Source organism: Manis pentadactyla, chromosome 15 (assembly GCF_030020395.1).
Source record: "Manis pentadactyla isolate mManPen7 chromosome 15, mManPen7.hap1, whole genome shotgun sequence".
Lineage (NCBI taxonomy): Eukaryota > Metazoa > Chordata > Mammalia > Pholidota > Manidae > Manis > Manis pentadactyla.
Genome location: NC_080033.1, coordinates 36,968,090 through 36,986,947, shown reverse-complemented (window position 1 = coordinate 36,986,947; position 18,858 = coordinate 36,968,090). Strand labels below are relative to the sequence as shown.

The 18,858-nt window shown below is 37.3% G+C and overlaps 1 protein-coding gene across 9 annotated transcripts in view; it reads right to left on the bottom strand.

Moving 5' to 3' along the window:
* Positions 1-674: 674 nt before the first annotated feature.
* HEATR3 (HEAT repeat containing 3) overlaps positions 675-18,858 on the bottom strand; it is a 47,499-nt gene continuing 29,315 nt past the window's right edge. For 2 of the 9 annotated variants that reach the window (XM_057493383.1, XM_036881030.2), the window contains 3 exons: positions 5,743-5,886; positions 3,929-4,105; positions 675-1,465 (listed from right to left, as the gene is read on the bottom strand). In XM_057493383.1, the coding sequence (XP_057349366.1) occupies positions 1,343-1,465; positions 3,929-4,105; positions 5,743-5,886 (444 nt within the window). In that variant the 3' untranslated portion in view covers positions 675-1,342. Of the gene's footprint in view, positions 1,466-1,729; positions 1,887-2,166; positions 2,276-3,152; positions 3,231-3,928; positions 4,106-5,742; positions 5,887-18,858 lie in introns of those variants that run through there. The other 7 variants (XR_005023851.2, XR_008994166.1, XR_005023854.2 and 4 more) reach the window with 7 other exon arrangements.

Sequence of the window (18,858 nt, the reverse complement as noted above, 5' to 3'; positions counted from 1 at the left end):
TGTGACAACATTGATGGCTCTATGCTAAGTGAAATTAAGTCAAAGACAAATATTGTATGATTTCACTTATATATGTGGAATCTTAAAAGAACTAAGCTCAAGATACAGAGAACAGAGTGGTGGTTGCTGAGGAAGAGGGTGGGAAAAATGGATGGAGTCAAAATGTACAAATTTTCAGTTAAAAGACAAATAGGTCCTAGGGATGTAATGTACAGTGTGGTGATTATAGTTAATACTGTATTGTTTATTTGAAAGTTGCTGAGAGAGTAAATCCTAACAATTCTCATCACAAGGAAAAAAAATTATAACTGAGATGATGGATGTTAACAACAAATTGGAGTCATATACTGTGTACTGGGCCTTTTAACAGAGCAACTGAGATCAACTGAGGGAAATTTTCAAATCTCCATGGAGAACTCTTCCGATGAGGCAAACAGACAGATGGTGGAGCTGTTCTAGGGGCCCCTCTCAGACAATGACATACATTCAAAACTCCTTCCCTTTGCCCCGGCTGTCACCCTATTACTTCAAGGCTATTGGGAGTAACGTGGGAGATTCCTCTTTTAGGTCTTATCTTTAATATACACATATAGTCAAAGCAATATCCTTTAGCAAGCAAACATCTAGGAATAGGTCATCAAGTATTTTTTAAAAGATTTTGTATGACAGAAGACTTTCAACTAAAAAGTTATTTATTAAAAAATACTTTCTCCCAGTTCTGATTCCATATCAAATTAAACAAGGAGTGATGTTACAAAGCAGCAACTGATCAGATCCATTTATATAGAGGATGACAGTGACCTCATTATCTCATTAGTATATTCTACTAAATAGAGGAATACAAGTTCAAGTCATTTACTTCTTCACAAAAGTTAAACATAATGGGTATACTTGAAACCAAACAATTGTATAAAGTTTGTCTTCATATTTTACTTAAAGATGCAGCTGATATAAAATGATACTGGCTTATTAAAAGAATCCAAGCAATGTTTTGGATTTTCCATTTTTGCAAAATTCAAGGAAAACATGATTGTTTGGAAATTTCTGCATTGTTCATGAAGAATTCACCTGAGATTCCTTTGTGTTTCCACTCTTCCTGTTTCTAGAGATTAAAACATGCTGCAAACATAATTTAGAAAGCACCAGAAATATCACACAGATCCCAGTTCTTTAACTTCTTAAAAAGGTATTTCTGACAGGTTTTCAAGTTTTTATGAACTTCAAATTAATGTACAGAATACAGGCATTAAAAAATAACTTTCAGAGACACATATATTCCAAGTAGGCCCTTCAGTAAGCTTCAGCATTGAACACTGGGGCAGGAATCCGTCTCTTCAGTGGTTCAAGAAGTCAATTTTTTCTCAATGGTTTCTTGGTAAGCGACAAACCTTCTCAAATTCATCTTCACATTATCGAGAACACACAGCTGATCTGATGTGTATTTACTTTTCCCTTCCTTTCGTATCTGCAACAACAAAAAAAATCATATGTGATTTGGTATATATTAATAATTCCTTTAAATAAGAAAGCATTTAATTGGGCATGTATTTATTTTCAGAACAAACAGCTGCTAGAATTTAGTGAGACATTTTCACCTACAAGGTAATGGAACACAGTACGGAGGCCATCAAGATACATTAAGACTGTGTACCTTATAAATGAATTACAAAAATGACTGAATTGTAGACTTTACAAAAATGAGTTTTATGGTATGTGAACTATACCTCACCTCTAGTCCAGAGCAGTGGTCTCAGATTTTAGAGTGCAACAGCGTCATCTTGGCAGGCCTGTTAAAAACAGAGTGGTGGGCCTATCCCACTTCTGATTCTCAGTAGGTGTGGAGTTGGGCCCAAGGATCTGCATTTCTAGCAAGTTACCAGATGGTGCTGCTGACACAGGGGGAGCCATTGCTCTAGACAAGTTCTTTGATAAAACGCATTGTACTGTGTTTAAATGCAGTTTGGGGCTAAATATATACCAAACAGCCTTTAATGCAACTGTGGCTTTATTCACAAAGGTGTTTCATAGCAAAAACTATAGGCTGCCCTTCTGGCTAACAAAGAAATTTCATTAAGGCTTTATACCTTTGAGAAAAGAAAACTATTTAATTAAATATCTTACCATAGCAATACATATTAAGTAGGACAATCAATTACAACAACAGACCTTCCAGGGTTAGGAGCTGTTTTCCTGGTTCTCAGTTTACGTAAGTCCTCTCTAAGCATTTGTTCCTGCAGAGTTTGATGACTCCTAACTACATCTGCTTGCCTTGTAGCTGCAAGGAAATAGGGGATATTTGCTCCTTACTTTACAAACTCCTTTTTCAGAACTATAAAGGGTCTGTAATATTTAAGAATAATGTAGACACCCTCCATGTACTAGTATAGAAATATCTCTAGAAGATAATGTTAGCAAAAACACACTAAGTACATGACTATGAATATATCATGTACCTTTTAGATAATAAAGGGAAAATATACTAACTGCTTACCTATGAGGCAGGGAATAGGTGACAAGAAGACCTTTTACTGCTTAAAAAGACAAACACACTGGGGAGATGGGGGGTGGGTGGGCAAAATGGGTAAAGGTTGCCAAAAGGTACAAACTCGCTGTTATAAAGTGAAGTCCTGGGGCTGTAACGCACAGCATGGTGACTAGTTAACAACACTGCATTCTATACATGAAAGTTACTAAGAGAGTAGATCTGAACAGTTCTCATCATAAGAAAAAAAATTTTTAACTTGTGTGGTGACAGATGTTAATTTATTGTGATCATCTCACAATATATATATCAAATTATTGTTGTACACCTAAAACTAATATAATGCTATGTCAATTATATCTAAAAAAAAACTACGCACTTGAACAAAGCATACTTAAGAATAAATTGTTCAATCCACTCTCCACCTGCCCCCACCAGTGTAGTCACCTAAATGTTAGTCACATTTAAAATGTAAGATGCCAAAATATGAAGATGCTAAAAATAAAGTGATAATAATGTTCTTAAACCAACACTGACTTCAGATAAAACAATGACAATGGAACGTGCAGTGTGTGTTGGTATTTTTCTTTTCTTCTGTAAAAGAAAACTACTTTTTATGCCTTAAATTTTTTCAGAAAATTTAAATTTCTAGACACACAATCATATTCACCTAAAAACTTAATGGCAGCATTCTCTCCATGAGAATGGAATTCTGCATTAGATGCTTGTTAGACAGATGAAATACATACTGGAAAGCAACAAAAACAAGCAATTTTTCATTGAAACTTCTCTTGACAGAGATTTAAAAGCAAATGTTTAATGTAAAATCTGAAAGTGAAAACTACAAATAATTTTATTTCTCAAAATGACATAATTTACAAATGGAGATTTAAACAGGAGAATAATAAACTCACAGACATGTGACGTAAGACTGTTTTTGAAATTCCTGGTTGCTTTTCACCCTGCCACCAAAAGTCTTTGAAAAAATTTTTTGACTCAGAGTTAGCTTTGATGCTCCTGATGAAACAAGCAATAAATAAAAGGGCAGAAGCAGGTAGCTACATTCTCCAATACAGAATGGCCTCGAGTGAGCCTTTTTTTTCAGAGCACCAAAGGAAATATTCCTAACAATGAAATCAACCTATAATGCATTATGTAATATAAAATAAACTTAAGCTGTATAGGAAAGTAGTTTGTAAGCTAGATGGTAGTGCTTATACAGAAGCACTGTTAACATTACTAAACTGCTATGGAAAGAGGAACTTGTCAACATCATTTTGGCTCAAGTCACAGTGATTCAACAGAAAGTGACTGGGCTCTGACGCAGCCAGCCATCATAACATGGGACTGGGGGTAAAGTGCTCTATGGACCACTGAGACTGCAGGGAGGGAATACACCCTCTTCCCAAAGAATATTGAGATTTTAAAAATAAAAAGGCTACATACCTTCGTTTTGAAGACTGGCTGGAATTCTTTTAGAGCAGATAACAATTTAATTTGAACTGAGGCCCTTTCAGCTTCTTTACCATCTGCAAAAACAACAAAGAGGGCATCCAAAGCTTCTCCTGCTACTACAAGCGAGGGATCTTTGGTGGCAACCTCAAGGAGAAAGCATCCAATGGTCTGGAGACAACGAAACACACTACTATCATTCAAGAGTCGAATTTCCAAAATAAGTACTTGATTTAAATGTGGCAACAATTCATGCATAATATTTTATATAAAAATACCAGGGAAAATTAAAACTCTTAAAAGATTTAACATATACAAATAAATATACCAAGTATAATATAAACATGATAAACACATTAGAGTTTATATTTCTAACTAAAATGAATTAAGACCTACAAATGATATGAAGATTAATTTTGGAAGTTATTAAATTTTACTATCTCCCTCCGAAAGACTTTTCCCATGGTGTCAAATGCATATAAATACTGTCTAATAAAAACAAAAACAAAACTATGCTTTTTAAGTTATAGGAAAACCATTAAGACAATTTAAAAAATAACACAATCTCATTTTCCTTCACTGTAATGATTTTTAACATCTACCCCTATTTTCACAGTTAGCAAGCTAATGAACAGAACAAATCTGCGAAGAATTGTTCAAGAATAAACTTGTTTTGTCTTGGCTGTTCTGCTTTACTCTTTGTGCCTTAAGGTTGATGTGCACATCTGGTACTAGGGGTTGAGGGTGGAAATGCTAAGAACACCAAGTCCAAGCTCCATCTTCACCATAAAAAACAGGATGACTCTTGAACAGTCTGTTACACTCTCTGTGCCTCAAACTTTATCATCTGAATTGAAGTGGCCTAGATAACCTCTGAGACAGTACTTAGATATAATATCCAAGATATATGAAGCACACAGCATCACCTTTCAGGCACTTATTAAAAAGATTAATGTGAACCAAACCTAGCCTTTATATCTAGCTTCCAGTTTGCAGGAAATACGGAGAGTAAAGGAAGAAGCTTAACACCACAAGAAAGCCATCAGACAAATCCAGAAGGTTGGACACCATGAGAAGATCGACCCAGGACCTGAGGAAGAACTGTGTATATAAGTATATAAGTGGTGGGGAGAACTGTTCCAGACTAAAACCGGCTTAGAAGACCCCAAAACTCGACACAACATGTAGGGTTGACTTAGATCCTAGTTTAACAAACTATCTGCAAATAGATATTTTGGGAACAACTGGAAAATTTTGAATATGGACCTGGTGTTAGACATATTAAGAAATAACTGTTAACTGAATAAAGAAGGGTAATAAAGTTATAGAAGAAACTCTCTATTTTTAAGACATGCTTACTGAACCAATAGGAGTGAAATACCATGATATTTTCAATTTACTTTAACACACCCAGCAAAGAAACTATATTTAGTACCTATGACAGAATACTAATAATTGTTAAAATATGCTTGATGGGTATGCAATATTTACTATACTTTCTCTGTAGTTTTCTTCATGCTAAGAAATACCACTACATAAAAACATTTAAAAACATCTTATGTCTGAGAAAAACTTGCTGTTCCTCTAAATGAACCTTGGAAATTATACTTTTAAAGGGAAGTGGTTATACATATACACGCCCATTGTGTATGTGTACACAAACACAGCCACATAGCCATACTCTCTCTCATGTGCCCATATATCAAAAATTATCAAAAATCCCTGGAGTGATACAGAAGTTGGCTAACAGTTATTCTTCCCCTATTTCTAATGATTTAACATTTTAGGTCAGAAGCATATTGTTTTACCTTAAGAGTTTCAAATGTACCTTCTTCTTTGCTTAGGACACTTCCAGTAATTCCTAAAATACTAACAACATTTACTCTAACACTGATATTACTACTATGAATGCCTGCTTTACACAGTGTCATCAGCTGATCAGGAGTCATGCACTGTTGAAAGAAAAGAAGACAATGTACAGTGTTAAACTTGACCAATTCCAATAGCATGTATAACAGGATTGACAGCAATCTCTTCTACAGGCTCCATGACTCTCAATGACATAAACTCTTGGCAGAGAAGTTATTACACATTCTAATTACTCCTAAATATAGCTGTTAGTTCTGAATCAAGATGAGGCCTATGCAAGTCCCTGTCATTATTCAATCTATCATAGGCGCAAGCCTATAAAAAGGGATTCAGTTCCTATTAGTTTTATTTGAAGAAAATTTTCAGATGTACACAGGCTAAAGAGACTCTAGTTTTTTAACACTGATCAATGTTTTGAAAATGTAAATAGGATCATGTAGCTTTACTAAAAATTGGCTGAATCTATACAAAGTAAGAACTTACCTTGAGATGTGTTAATGTAAATTATTATTAAGGGTTACAAAAACCATTAAATTACATAGCGATAATTTTCATTTAAAGCTAATTTGAACACATACATTGACAAAAGTATCATAAAAGTTGTGTTGCCAGGCTATCTCCTGTAAGAAGCAACAAGGTGTGGTGATTAAGGGCTTGGGATTTTTAATCTGACATCCTGAGTTCAAATCATAGCTTTGCCATTTACTGATTGGCAATCCAGCACAAGGTACTTACCCCACTAAATTTTCCATTTCCTTACCATTAACACTGGGACAAAAATCCTCACACAGAGTTTCGATAAGGATTAATTAATGCATGTAAGCATTCACTAAATATTAGCTCTTGTTATATATAAAAATACTAAACAGTTCTTAATCATCAAACTCATTTCAAAATCATTTGCAATGCTTCTGCCAAATTTAAATGTAACTTAATATGCCCAGGTTTCTAGGAAATTCTCTAATGAAAAGAATTCCACCAACTACGGAATTTTCTATGCTAGGACAAGGCTGTTCATGCTGCATTACCACAAGCATGACTCACAAACTTAAGTTGCCCAATGCATACAAACCTATAAGGTAAAGAATTAGGCAGGGAAGAAGGACAGTTCATTCCAGTCTTAGTGTTGTCACTCAGCAAATTTAGTCCTTGGTTTCCTCTCCTTATAAAGCATGAGAAAATAAGATCCCTCTAGTTCCAAAATTCTATGCTCATACCCAGTACACAGCCAACCCGAGAATTTATGATCTTAATATATATGGATGACTTACCATTAACTAAGCATGAACTCAAGCAATTTTACTTAAACATCTAACCCAGTAGTTACTGCTGGATATTACAGAAAATAAATAAAAATACTTTATATTCCTATAGGCCACACCATATAGGATTTTCTGATACTCTCAAGAGCCATATGGCAGGCCAGGTATTATTACCATTTCCATTTCATAGAAATTGAGGCTCAAAAGTTATGTTCTTGAAAAACATTCTCAAATATACAAAGAAAATAAATTTCAAGTAAAGAGTATATATTAGAAGCCAAGAGCATATATTTAATAGTAGATCCCAGAGACATTCCCATTAAACTCTGGAACAAGATGAAGTTTGGGAAGCACTGCTCTACAGGTATGGCCACGGAACACCTATGGAAGAAAGAAAGACAAGACTATTAGAGAAAAGGAGAGCCAAGAACGAGGCCAGGTCACTGCCAAGAGCATCGCTGTGGTACTGAAATTACCTAAAATTATGACAGGCCTAGTGAAAGGTGACAGAGCCCCACAGCAGGAATCTTCAGGGAATGAGGTGCCCATGAGGACGGCAGATGATGGTAGCCAAAGAGAAGAAGGCGGCATGGTCTAACGACATGTTAGTAAAAACTGGACGATTTTAGAAAGGAAGGATCAAGGATGGTTCAGAATAGTGATTCTCAAACTTTTATGTGCATGAGAATCACTAGGGGAACTTGTTAATACATAAGTTGCTGGTTCTGTCCCCAAAGTTTCTGCTGCAGTAGACGGGAGCTCTAGGATTTGTCCTTATTTACAAAGAAGAAAAAGACTACTACCCCAAAAGTAAAACTGGCAAAAGACAGAAACAGTCACAGGAAAGAAGAGCAAAGCCCTTAAGAGAAATTAAAGTGGACACTAATAAATGGAAATTCATCCCATGCTCTTGGGTAGGAAGAATAAATATTGTCAAAATGGCCATCCTGCCTAAAGCAATCTACAGACTCAACGCAATCCCTATCAAAATACCAACAGCATTCTTCAATGAAATAGAACAAATAGTTCTAAAATTCATATGGAACCACAAAAGACCCTGAATAGCCAAAGCAATCTTGAGAAGGAAGAATAAAGCTGGGGGGATGTCACTTCACAACTTCAAGCTCTACTACAAAGCCACAGTAATCAAGACAATTTGGTACTGGCACAAGAACATACCCATAGACCAGTGGAACAGAATAGAGAGTCCAGATATTAACCCAAGCATATATGGTCAGTTAATATATGATAAAGGAGCCATGGATATACAATGGGGAAATGACAGCCTCTTCAATAGCTGGTGTTGGCAAAACTGGACAGCTACATGAAAGAGAATGAAACTGGATCATTGTCTAACCCCACACACAAAAGTAAACTCAAAATGGATCAAACACCTGAATGTAAGTCATGAAACCATAAAACTCTTAGAAAAGAACACAGGCAAAAATCTCTTGGACATAAACATGAGCAACTTTTTCCCCAGGCAAGGAAAACAAAAGCAAAAATGAACAAGTGGGACTATATCATACTAAAAAGCTTCTGTACAGCAAAGGACACCATCAGTAGAACAAAAAGGCACCATATAGTATGGGAGAATATATTCATAAATGACATATCTGATAAAGGGTCGACATCCAAAATATATAAAGAGCTCATGCACCTCAACAAACAAAAAGCAAATAAGCCAACTAAAAAATGGGCAGAGGAGCTGAACAGACACTTCTGCAAAGAAGAAATTCAGATGGCCAACAGACACATGAAAAGATGCTCCACATCACTAGTCATCAGAGAAATGCAAATTAAAACCACAGTGAGATATCACCTCACACCAGTTAGGATGGCCACCATCCAAAAGACAAACAAAAACAAATGTTGGTGAGGATGTGGAGAAAGGGGAACACTCCTAGGCTGCTGGTGGGAATGTAAATTAGTTCAACCACTGTGGAAAGCAGTATGGAGGTTCCTCAAAATGTTCAAAAGAGAAATACCATTTGACCCAGGAATTCCACTTCTAGGAATTTACCCCAAGAATACAGCAGCCCAGTTTGAAAAAGACAGATGCACCCCTATGTTTATCGCAGCACTATTTACAATAGCTAAGAAATGGAAGCAACCTAAGTGTCCATCAGTAGATGAATGGATAAAGAAGATGTGGTACATATACACAGTGGAATATTATTCAGCCATAAGAAGAAAGCAAATCCTACCATTTGCAACAAAATGGTTGGAGCTAGAGGGTATTATGCTCAGTGAAATAAGCCAGGCAGAGAGAGACAAGTACCAAATGATTTCACTCATATGTGGAGTATAAAAACAAAGAAAAACTGAAGGAACAAAACAGCAGCACAATCACAGAACCCAAGAATGGACTAACAGTTACCAAAGGGAAAGGGACTGGGGAGGACGGGTGGGAAGGGAGGGATAAGGGGGAAAGGGGGAAAAAGCGGCATTACGATTAGCACACACAATGTGAGGGGGGTCACAGGGAAGGCAGTGTAACACAGAGAAAACAAGTAGTGATTCTGTAGCATCTTACTACACTGATGGACAGTGATTGTAATGGGATATGTGGTGGGGACTTGATAATCGGGGCAGTCTAGTAACCATAATGTTGCTCATGTAATTGTACATTAATGATAAAAAAAAATGCAAAGCCCCTTAAAACACATGAAAGCATGTCCAACTCCTCATAACAAGAGAAATGCAAGTTAAAATTGACATATAATTTCTCACCTATCAGACTGGTAAAAATCCAACATTTTGACAATATATTCTGGTATATTTGCTGGTGAGGCTCTAGAAAAACAGGCACTCTCAAAACACTGCTGGTAGACATTCAAATGGTTCAAACTAAGGTAGGGACTACAGCCATACCTAGCAAAATTACAACTCCATCTATTCTCTGACCCAGTAAGCCCACTTCTAGGGATTCATCCCAAAGACATAACAGTAAAAATACAGAATAACATGTGTAAAAAGGCTATCCATGGCAGTTCTATTTGTAATGGCAAAAGGCTGGAAACTAAAATATCCATCAGTAGCAGACAGGTTGAATACATATGGAATATCTACACAATATGAAGCTGTAAAAATGAAATTGGAAAGATATCTATATACTAAGATGACTAAAAGAGAGAAAAGGTGCAGAGGCACTAGTTTTAAGAAAAGGGTGAAATACAAATACATAAATACTTCCTTATTTCAAAAAATAGCATAATAAATTAAAAAACCAAGAATGATTATCAATAGAAAGGAAAGAAAACAGGCATAAGGTTAGAAGCTAGACCTCTCTGAATATGACCTTTTTTTCCCGGTAAAATATACATAACATACAACTTACCACTTTAACTATTTTTAAGTCATATAGTTCAGTGAAGGAAGTACATTCACACTGTTGTACAACCAAACATCACCACCAACTCTCTTTAAAATGTTTCTATCATCCCATACTGAAATGCTATAACCAGTAACAATGTCTCCCTACTCCCTTCTTCCCCCAACCCCTGGTGGCCACTGTTCTACTTTCTCTCTCTACAAATTTACCTACTCTAGATACCTCATAAATAGAATCAGACAGTACATCTGGTTTATTTCACTCAGAATAATGTCCATGACCAGGACAACATGGTCATGCATGTTAGCATGTGTCTAAATTTTCTTTTTTCAAAGCTGAATAATATTCCATTGCATGAATATACCACATTTTTCTCTGAATATATCTCATTTCAGTTCTAACTCTGAAAATTTGTAAATATTTTACATAATTAAAAAATAAAAATTAAAGCAAAAAAATCTCTTAAAAAAGCTGAAACAATGGAAGTTATGTTTTTAATAAGCCACAAAAAGAATTTTCTCAACAACTTTAAAACACAATAGTTTAAGTATATAGTTGTAGAGGGATTTTTCTTAAGGACAAGAAGAATCAGGAAGAAACTTTAAACTGCATTCAACAGAGATACTGTTAGTAAAAACAGCATGGTTATTTTGAAACTATTAAGTATGGACAAAGCAAGTAATAATTTCAATGTCACTAAGCAGCCAAATTTATAGCACAAATAAGATACAATTATATGATCAAAAGTAAAAACACTCTACACTATTTATTTAAACTGGAATTATTGGTATGAAATTATGATTTATTTTTCTCTTCCTAAAAAAACACTAATTCCTAGCTATTCCAGTAAAATGTCTAAAAGCAGTGACAACATAGCAACAAGCACTCCAAAATTCAATTTCCCAGTAAATAAGTCAGAGCTTCTTGGAGAAATAACTGATTTCAGGCTTTAAGCAGGAGAAGTACAAGATGAGCAGGGGGCATCTTCTTTTGCCTAGAAGCCATCAAATCTACTGGGTTCTTATCAGAGACACAGAAGCCAATGTCAAGAGACTCCTATTATCTAAGATGGAACAATTTTTGCATAAAAAATAATAATGGAATGAAATATAAATACATTAAAAACTATGAGTTCATAATAATACTTTAAAAAAATGTGATTGGTCAAAGACGGCAGCGTGAGAGGTGAGACAGAAACCTCCTCCCCAAACCACATATAATATGAAAATATAGCAAATATATCTAATCCTAAAAGAGCAACAGGAAAGAAGGCTGTGGCAGACTGCCTACAGCTGGGGAAAAGAGCAGACCTCAAGGAAAAGGGTAAAGTACCAAAGCCATGACCTGGAGGGGCCCAAGGCCTTCCCCCACCTCAGCTCACCAGAGGGAGGAAGATAAATGGAACAGGGAGTGGGTAGAGGCCGAGGACTGCTGAACACCCAGTCCTAGAGATCTGCTCTGGCAGCACGAACCTACATTGCATGGTGCTCTGGAGATTAGTGGGGTTGGAAAGCAAAGACAGGCGGAATACTTGGAGAGACTGAGATTCCAGCTGCTTGTGGAAAACACATATCAATAACCAGCTGCTCTGCGATAAAAGAAAGGTGGACAGTCTGAGAGACTTCCTAACAGCAAGAGGGCTGCTAAAAGGGCAAGAACTTCACAGGGCTCGCTGCTTAGGAGAAAGGACAGGTGGACAAAACTGTCTGGGCGCACTCTGCTCAGCACGTTAGGAACTTTCAGGAGCTTCAGGCACTCCTTCCCCCTGGCTGGCTTTGCAGCTAAAAGGCACTCCCAGCAGGCATCAGCTTGCAAACTGGCTGCCCCCACCATTGTGCCAGGATAGCTAGAGGGTGGCCCCACCTAGGGCAGCTATAAGTGCAAAGCACAGAGACATCTCCCTGCGCACTCAGCCCACTGGCCCCAGCAGTGGAGACAGGCACTGCAGCCGGGAAGCAGGAAAGAGCTTTTTCCTCCTGACAGGCACCAGCGCTGCTTGTGTGCGAACCCCATCATCACTCCATGGGCAGAGCAGCTCCAGGGAGTACAGCTTCTGAGCACTAGAGGGTGCCAACTATGAATATGAAACATCAAAGGAACCTGGTTCAACCCCAAATCCCACAAACACCAGAAAGAGGGCCTAGAGAAACTGAACTCATCAACCATCCTGAAAAAGACTTCAAAATAAAAATCATAAACGTGCTCATGGAGCTACAGAAAAATATTCAAGAACTCAGGGAGGAATTCAGGAATGAGAAAAAATGTTGAAGAATTCAGTATCTGGAAACATACAACGGAAGTACCTAAAAGCAGATTAGATGAAGTAGAGGAGATGGTAATGAAATAGAAATCAGAAAACAGGAATACAAAGAAGCTGAGGTGCAGAGAGAAAAAAAGGATCTCCAGGAATGAAAGAATATTGAGAGAACTGTCTGACCAATCCAAATGGTATTATAGGGGTACCAGAAGAAGAAGAGAGAGAAAAAGAGATAGAAAGTGTCTTTGAGGAAGTAATTGCTGAAAACTTCCCCTATCTGGGGAAAGAGATAATCTCTCAGGCTATGGAGGTTCACAGATCACCCAACACAAGGGACCCAACGAGAACACAAGATATATAATGATTAAAGTGGCAAGATCAAGGATAAGGGCAGACTATTAAAAGCAACCAGAGAGAAAAAAATCACATACAAAGGAAAGCCCATCAGGCAATCATCAGAGTTCTCAGCAGAAATCTTACAGGCCAGAAGGGAGTGGCATGATGTATTTAATGCAATGAAGCAGAAGGGCCTCAAACCAAGAATACTCTATCTGACAAGATTATCATTTAAATTTGAAGGAGGGATTAAACAATTTCCAGACAAGCAGAAGCTGAGAGAATTTACCTCCCACAAACCATCTCTACAGTGTATTTTGGAAGGACCGCTATAGATAGAAGCGTTCCTAAGGTTTAATACCTGTCACCAGAGGTAATAAAAAGGGACAAAGAGTACAGAACACGATACGTAATATATAAAGAGTGGAGGAGGAAGAAAAGGATGGAAAAACAAAAAGAACCTTTAGATTGTGTTTATAATAGCATATTAAGTGAATTAAGTTAGATTTTTAGATAGTAAGGAAGTTAACCTTGAACCTTTGGAAACCATGAATCTAAAGCCTGCAATGGCAATAAGTACATACCTATTGATAATCACCCTAAATGTAAATGGTCTGAATTCACCAATCAAAAGACAGAGGGTCACCGAATGGATGAAAAATCAAGATCTGTCTATATGCTGCCTCCAACAGACTCACTTCAATCCCAAAGATATACACAGACTAAAAGTGAAGGTATGGAAAAGATATTTCATGCAACTAATAGGGAGAAAAAAGTAGGAGTTGCAGTACTTGTATCAGACAAAATAGACATTAAAACAAAGAAAGTCACAAGAGACAAAGAAGGACATTACATAATGATAAAGGGGTCAGTCCAACAAGACGATATAACCATTATAAATATCTATGCACCCGACACAAGATAAGCTACATATGTGAAACAAGTACTAACAGAATGAAAGGGGGAAACACAAGGCAATGCATTCATTTTAGGAGACTTCAACACACTACTCACTCCAAAGGACACATCAACCAGACAGAAAATAAGTAAGGAGACAGAGGCATTGAACAACACATTAGAACAGATGGACCTAAAGGACACCTACAGAAGAATCCATCCAAAAGCAACAGGATACACATTCTTCTCAAGTGCACACTGAACATTTTCAAGAATAGATCATATACTAGGCCACAAAAAGAGCCTCAGTAAATTCAAAAAGATTGAAATTGTACCAACCAACTTCTTAGACGACAAAGGTATGAAACTAGAAATAAAATATTCAAAGAAATGAAAAAGCCTATGAACACCTGGAGGCTTAACAACATGCTCCTAAAAAACCAATGGATCAATGACCAAATAAAAACTGAGATCAAGCAGTATATGAAGACAAATGACAACAATAATTCAACACAGCAAAATCTGTGGGATGCAGCAAAGGTAATGATAAGAGGGAAGTAAACTGCACTACAGGCCTACCTCAGGAAAGAACAATCCCATATGAACAGCCTAAACTCACAATTAATGAAACTAGAAAAAGAAGAACAAATGAGGCCCATTGTCAGTAGAAGAAGGTATATAATAAAGATTAGAACATAAATAAAATTGAGAAGAATTAAACAATAGAATCAATGAAAGCAGGAGCTAGCTCTTTGAGAAGGTAAACAAAACAGATAAACCCCTAGCCAGACTTACCAAGAAAAAAAAGGGAGTCTACACACATAAACAGAATCAGAAATGAGAAAGGAAAAATCACTACAGACACCACAGAAATACAAAGAATTATTAGAGAATACTATGAATAATTATATGCTAAAAACTGGACAACCTAGAAGAAATGGACAACATTCTAGAAAAATACAACCCTCCAAGGCTGACCCAGGAAGAGATAAGAGAATCTGAACAGATCAATTACCAGGAACAAAACTGAATCGGTAATCAAAAAACTACCTAAGAACAAAATCCCTGGACCAGATGGTTTCACTGCTGAATTTTATCACTTAGTGAAGACCTAATACCCATCCGCTTTAAAGTTTTCTAAAAAGTAGAAGAGAAGGGAATACTTGCAAACTCTTTCTATGAGGCCAGCATCACTCTAACACCAAAACCAGGCAAAGAAACCACAAAAAAAGAAAATTACTGACCAATATCCCTGATGAACATAGATGCAAAAATACTCAACAAAATATTAGCAAACTGAATTAGAAAATACATAAAAAAGATCATCCATCAAGATCAAGTAGGATTTATTCCAAGAATGCAATAATGGTACAATATTCAAAAATCCATCAACATCATACACCACATCAAGAAAAAGGACAAAAACCACATGATCATTTCCATAGGTGCTGAAAAAGCATTTGACAAAATTCAACATCCATTCATGATAAAAATTTTCAACAAAATGGGTACAGAGGGAAAGAACCTCAACATAATAAAGGCCATATATGACAAACCCACAGCCAACATCATACTTAACAGCGAGAAGCTGAAAGCTTTTCCTTTAAGATCGGGAACAAGACAAGGATGCCCACTCTCCCCACTTTTATTTAACATAGTTCTGGAGGTCCTAGCCATGGCAATCAGAGAACACAAAGAGATAAAAGGCATCCAGACTGGTAAGAAAGAAGTAAAAGTGTCACTGTTTGCAGATGACATGATATTGTACATAAAAAACCCTAAAGACTCCACTCCGAAACTACTAGAACTAATATCTGAATTCAGCAAAGTTGCAGGATACAAAATTAATACACAGAAATCTGTTGCATTCCTATATACTAATGATGAACTAGCAGAAAATCAGGAAAACAATTCCATTCACAATTGCATCAAAAGAATAAAATACCTAGGAATAAACTTAACCAAGGAAGTGAAAGACCTATACCCTGAAAACTACAAGACACTCCTAAGAGAAATTAAAAAGGATATTAATAAATGGAAATTCATCCCATGCTCTTGGGTAGGTAGAATTTATATTGTTAAAATAGCCATCCTGCCGGAGGAGGACAAAAGATGGCGGCGTGAGACATGAGACAGAGGCTTCCTCCTAAAACCACATATAATACAAAAATATAATTAATACAACTAATCCTGAAAGAGCAACAGGAAAGAGGACTGTGCCAAACTGCATACACCTGAAGTAAATAATAACCTCATGGAACAGGGTAATGTACCAAAGCTGTGACCTGGTGGGACCCAAGCCCTTCCCCCACCACAGGTCACAGGTAGGAGGAAGAGAAACGGAGCGGGGAGGGAGTGGAGGCATGGGACGGCTGAATACCTAACTCCAGAGATCTGCTCTGGGAGCAAAAACCTACATTTCATGGTGCTTTCATGGTACTCTCCTGATTAGGGACTTGGATAGCTGAGACAGGCAGAATACCTGGAGAGACTGAGATTCCAGTCGCTTGTGGAAAGCAGGGATCCGTATCTGGCTGCTCTGGGACAAAATAAAGGCAGGCAGTCTGAGAGACTTCTTAACAGCAAGAGGGCTGCTAAAGGGGAAAGGATTGCACAGAGCTCACTGCTCAGGATGAAGGATGGGTAGACAAAATTGTCCAGGTGCACTCTGCCCAGCAGGTTCAGAACTTTCACGATCTTCAGGTGCTCCAACTCCGTGGCTGGCTACACAGCTCCAAGGACCCCTTCCATGACAGGCAGCCTACGGCGCCTTTTTCCCAGCCAGCCCCACCTGGCTCACAAACTGGCAAACCCTACTCTGCCATTAGTCCAGCCAGAGGGAAGACCTGTCTACAGCAACTACAGACGCAAAACATAGAGGCTTATATCTGTGTGCTTGGCCGACTGGTTCTGGCAGTGGAGACAGGCATAGCAACCGGGAAGCAGGAAACAGCTCTTTCCTCCCCCAAGGCACCAATACTGCTCCCCTGTGACCCCTGACATTGCTTAAGGGGCTAAGTAGATCCAGAGAGTAGAGCTTCTGGCCACTTCAGGGCACCATATACAAACATGAAAGGCCAAAGGAACCTGGTTCAAAGTAAAATTATGAATACAACACCTGAGAAAGATTCAAATGAAATCAACCTCATGAATCTTCCTGAAAGGGATTTCAAAATAAAAATCATTAACATGCTCATGGAGGTACAGAAAAATATTCAAGAACTCAGGAACGAATTTAGGACAGAGATCCAATCATTGAAGAACACAATGGAGAGTATTAAAAGCAGATTAGATACTGCAGAGGAGACGATGAATGAAATAGAAATTAGAGAAGAGGAATACAAAGAAGCTGAGGCACAGAGAGAAAAAAGGATCTCTAGGAATGAAAGAATATTGAGAGAACTGTGTGACCAATCCAAACGGAACAATATTCACATTATAGGGATACCAGAAGAAGAGAGAGAAAAAGGGATAGAAAGTGTCTTTAAGGAGGTAAGTGCTGAAAACTTCCTCAATCTGGGGAAGGAGATAGTCTCTCAAGCCATGGAGGTGCACAGATCTCCCAACACAAGGGACCCAAGGAAGACAACAAGACATGGTGTAATTAAAATGGCAAAGATCAAGGATAAGGACAGACTATTAAAAGCAGCCAGAGAGAGAAATAACATCACATACAAAGGAAAGCCCATCAGGCTATCATCAGACTTCTCAGCAGAAACCTTACAGGCCAAAAGGGAGTGGCATGATGTAGTTAATGCAAGGATGCAGAAGGGCCTCGAACCAAGAATACTTTATCTGGCAAGATTATCATTTAAATTTGAAGGAGGGATTAAACAATTTTCAGATAAGCAAAAGCTGAGAGAATTTACCTCCCACAAACCATCTCTACAGTGTATTTTGGAGGGACTGCTATAGATGGAAGTTTCCTAAGGTTTAATAGCTGTGACCACAGGCACTAAAACCACAGTAAATAAAGTAGAACAGTTGATTACTAAGCAAATGTAAAATTAAATCAAATATCCACAAAGTCAATCAAGGGATAGACAAAGAGTACAGAATATGATACCTAATATATAAAGAATGGAGGAGGGAGGAAAAAGGAGGGGAAAAAAAGAACCTATAGATTGTGTTTATAACAGCATATTAAATGAGTTAAGTTAGACTCTTAGATAGTAAGGAAGTTAACCTTGAACCTTTGGAAACCACAAATTTAAAGCCTGCAATGGCTATAAGTACATACCTACCGATAATCACCTTAAATGTAAATGGTCTGAATGCACCAATCAAAAGACATAGAGTCAACTGAATGGATAAAAACAACAAGACCCATCTATATGCTGCCTACAAGAAACTCACTTTAAACCCAAAGACATACACAGAGTAAAAGTGAAGGGATGGAAAAAGATATTTCATGCAACTAATAGGGAGAAAAAAGCAGGAGTTGCAGTACTTATATCAGACAAAATAGACTTCAAAACAAAGAAAGTTACAAGAGACAAAGAAGGACATTACACAATGATAAAGTGGTCAATCCAACAAGAAGATATAACCATTATAAATATCTATGCACCCAACACAGGAGCACCTATGTATGTGAAAGAAATACTAACAGAATTAAAAGGGGAAAGAGAATGCAATGCATTCATTCTAGGAGACTTCAACACCACTCACTCTGAAGGACAGATCAACCAGACAGAAAATAAGTAAGGAGACAGAGGCACTGAACAACACATTAGAACAGATGGACCTAACAGACATCAACAGAACTCTACACCCCAAAGCAGCAAAATACACATTCTTCTCAAGTGCACATGGATCATTTTCAAGAATAGATCATATACTAGGCCACAAAAAGAGCCTCAGTAAATTCAACAAGATTGATATTGTACCAATCAGTTTCTCAGACCACAAAGGTATGAAACTAGAAGTAAATTACTCAAAGAAAATGAAAAATTCCACAAACACATGG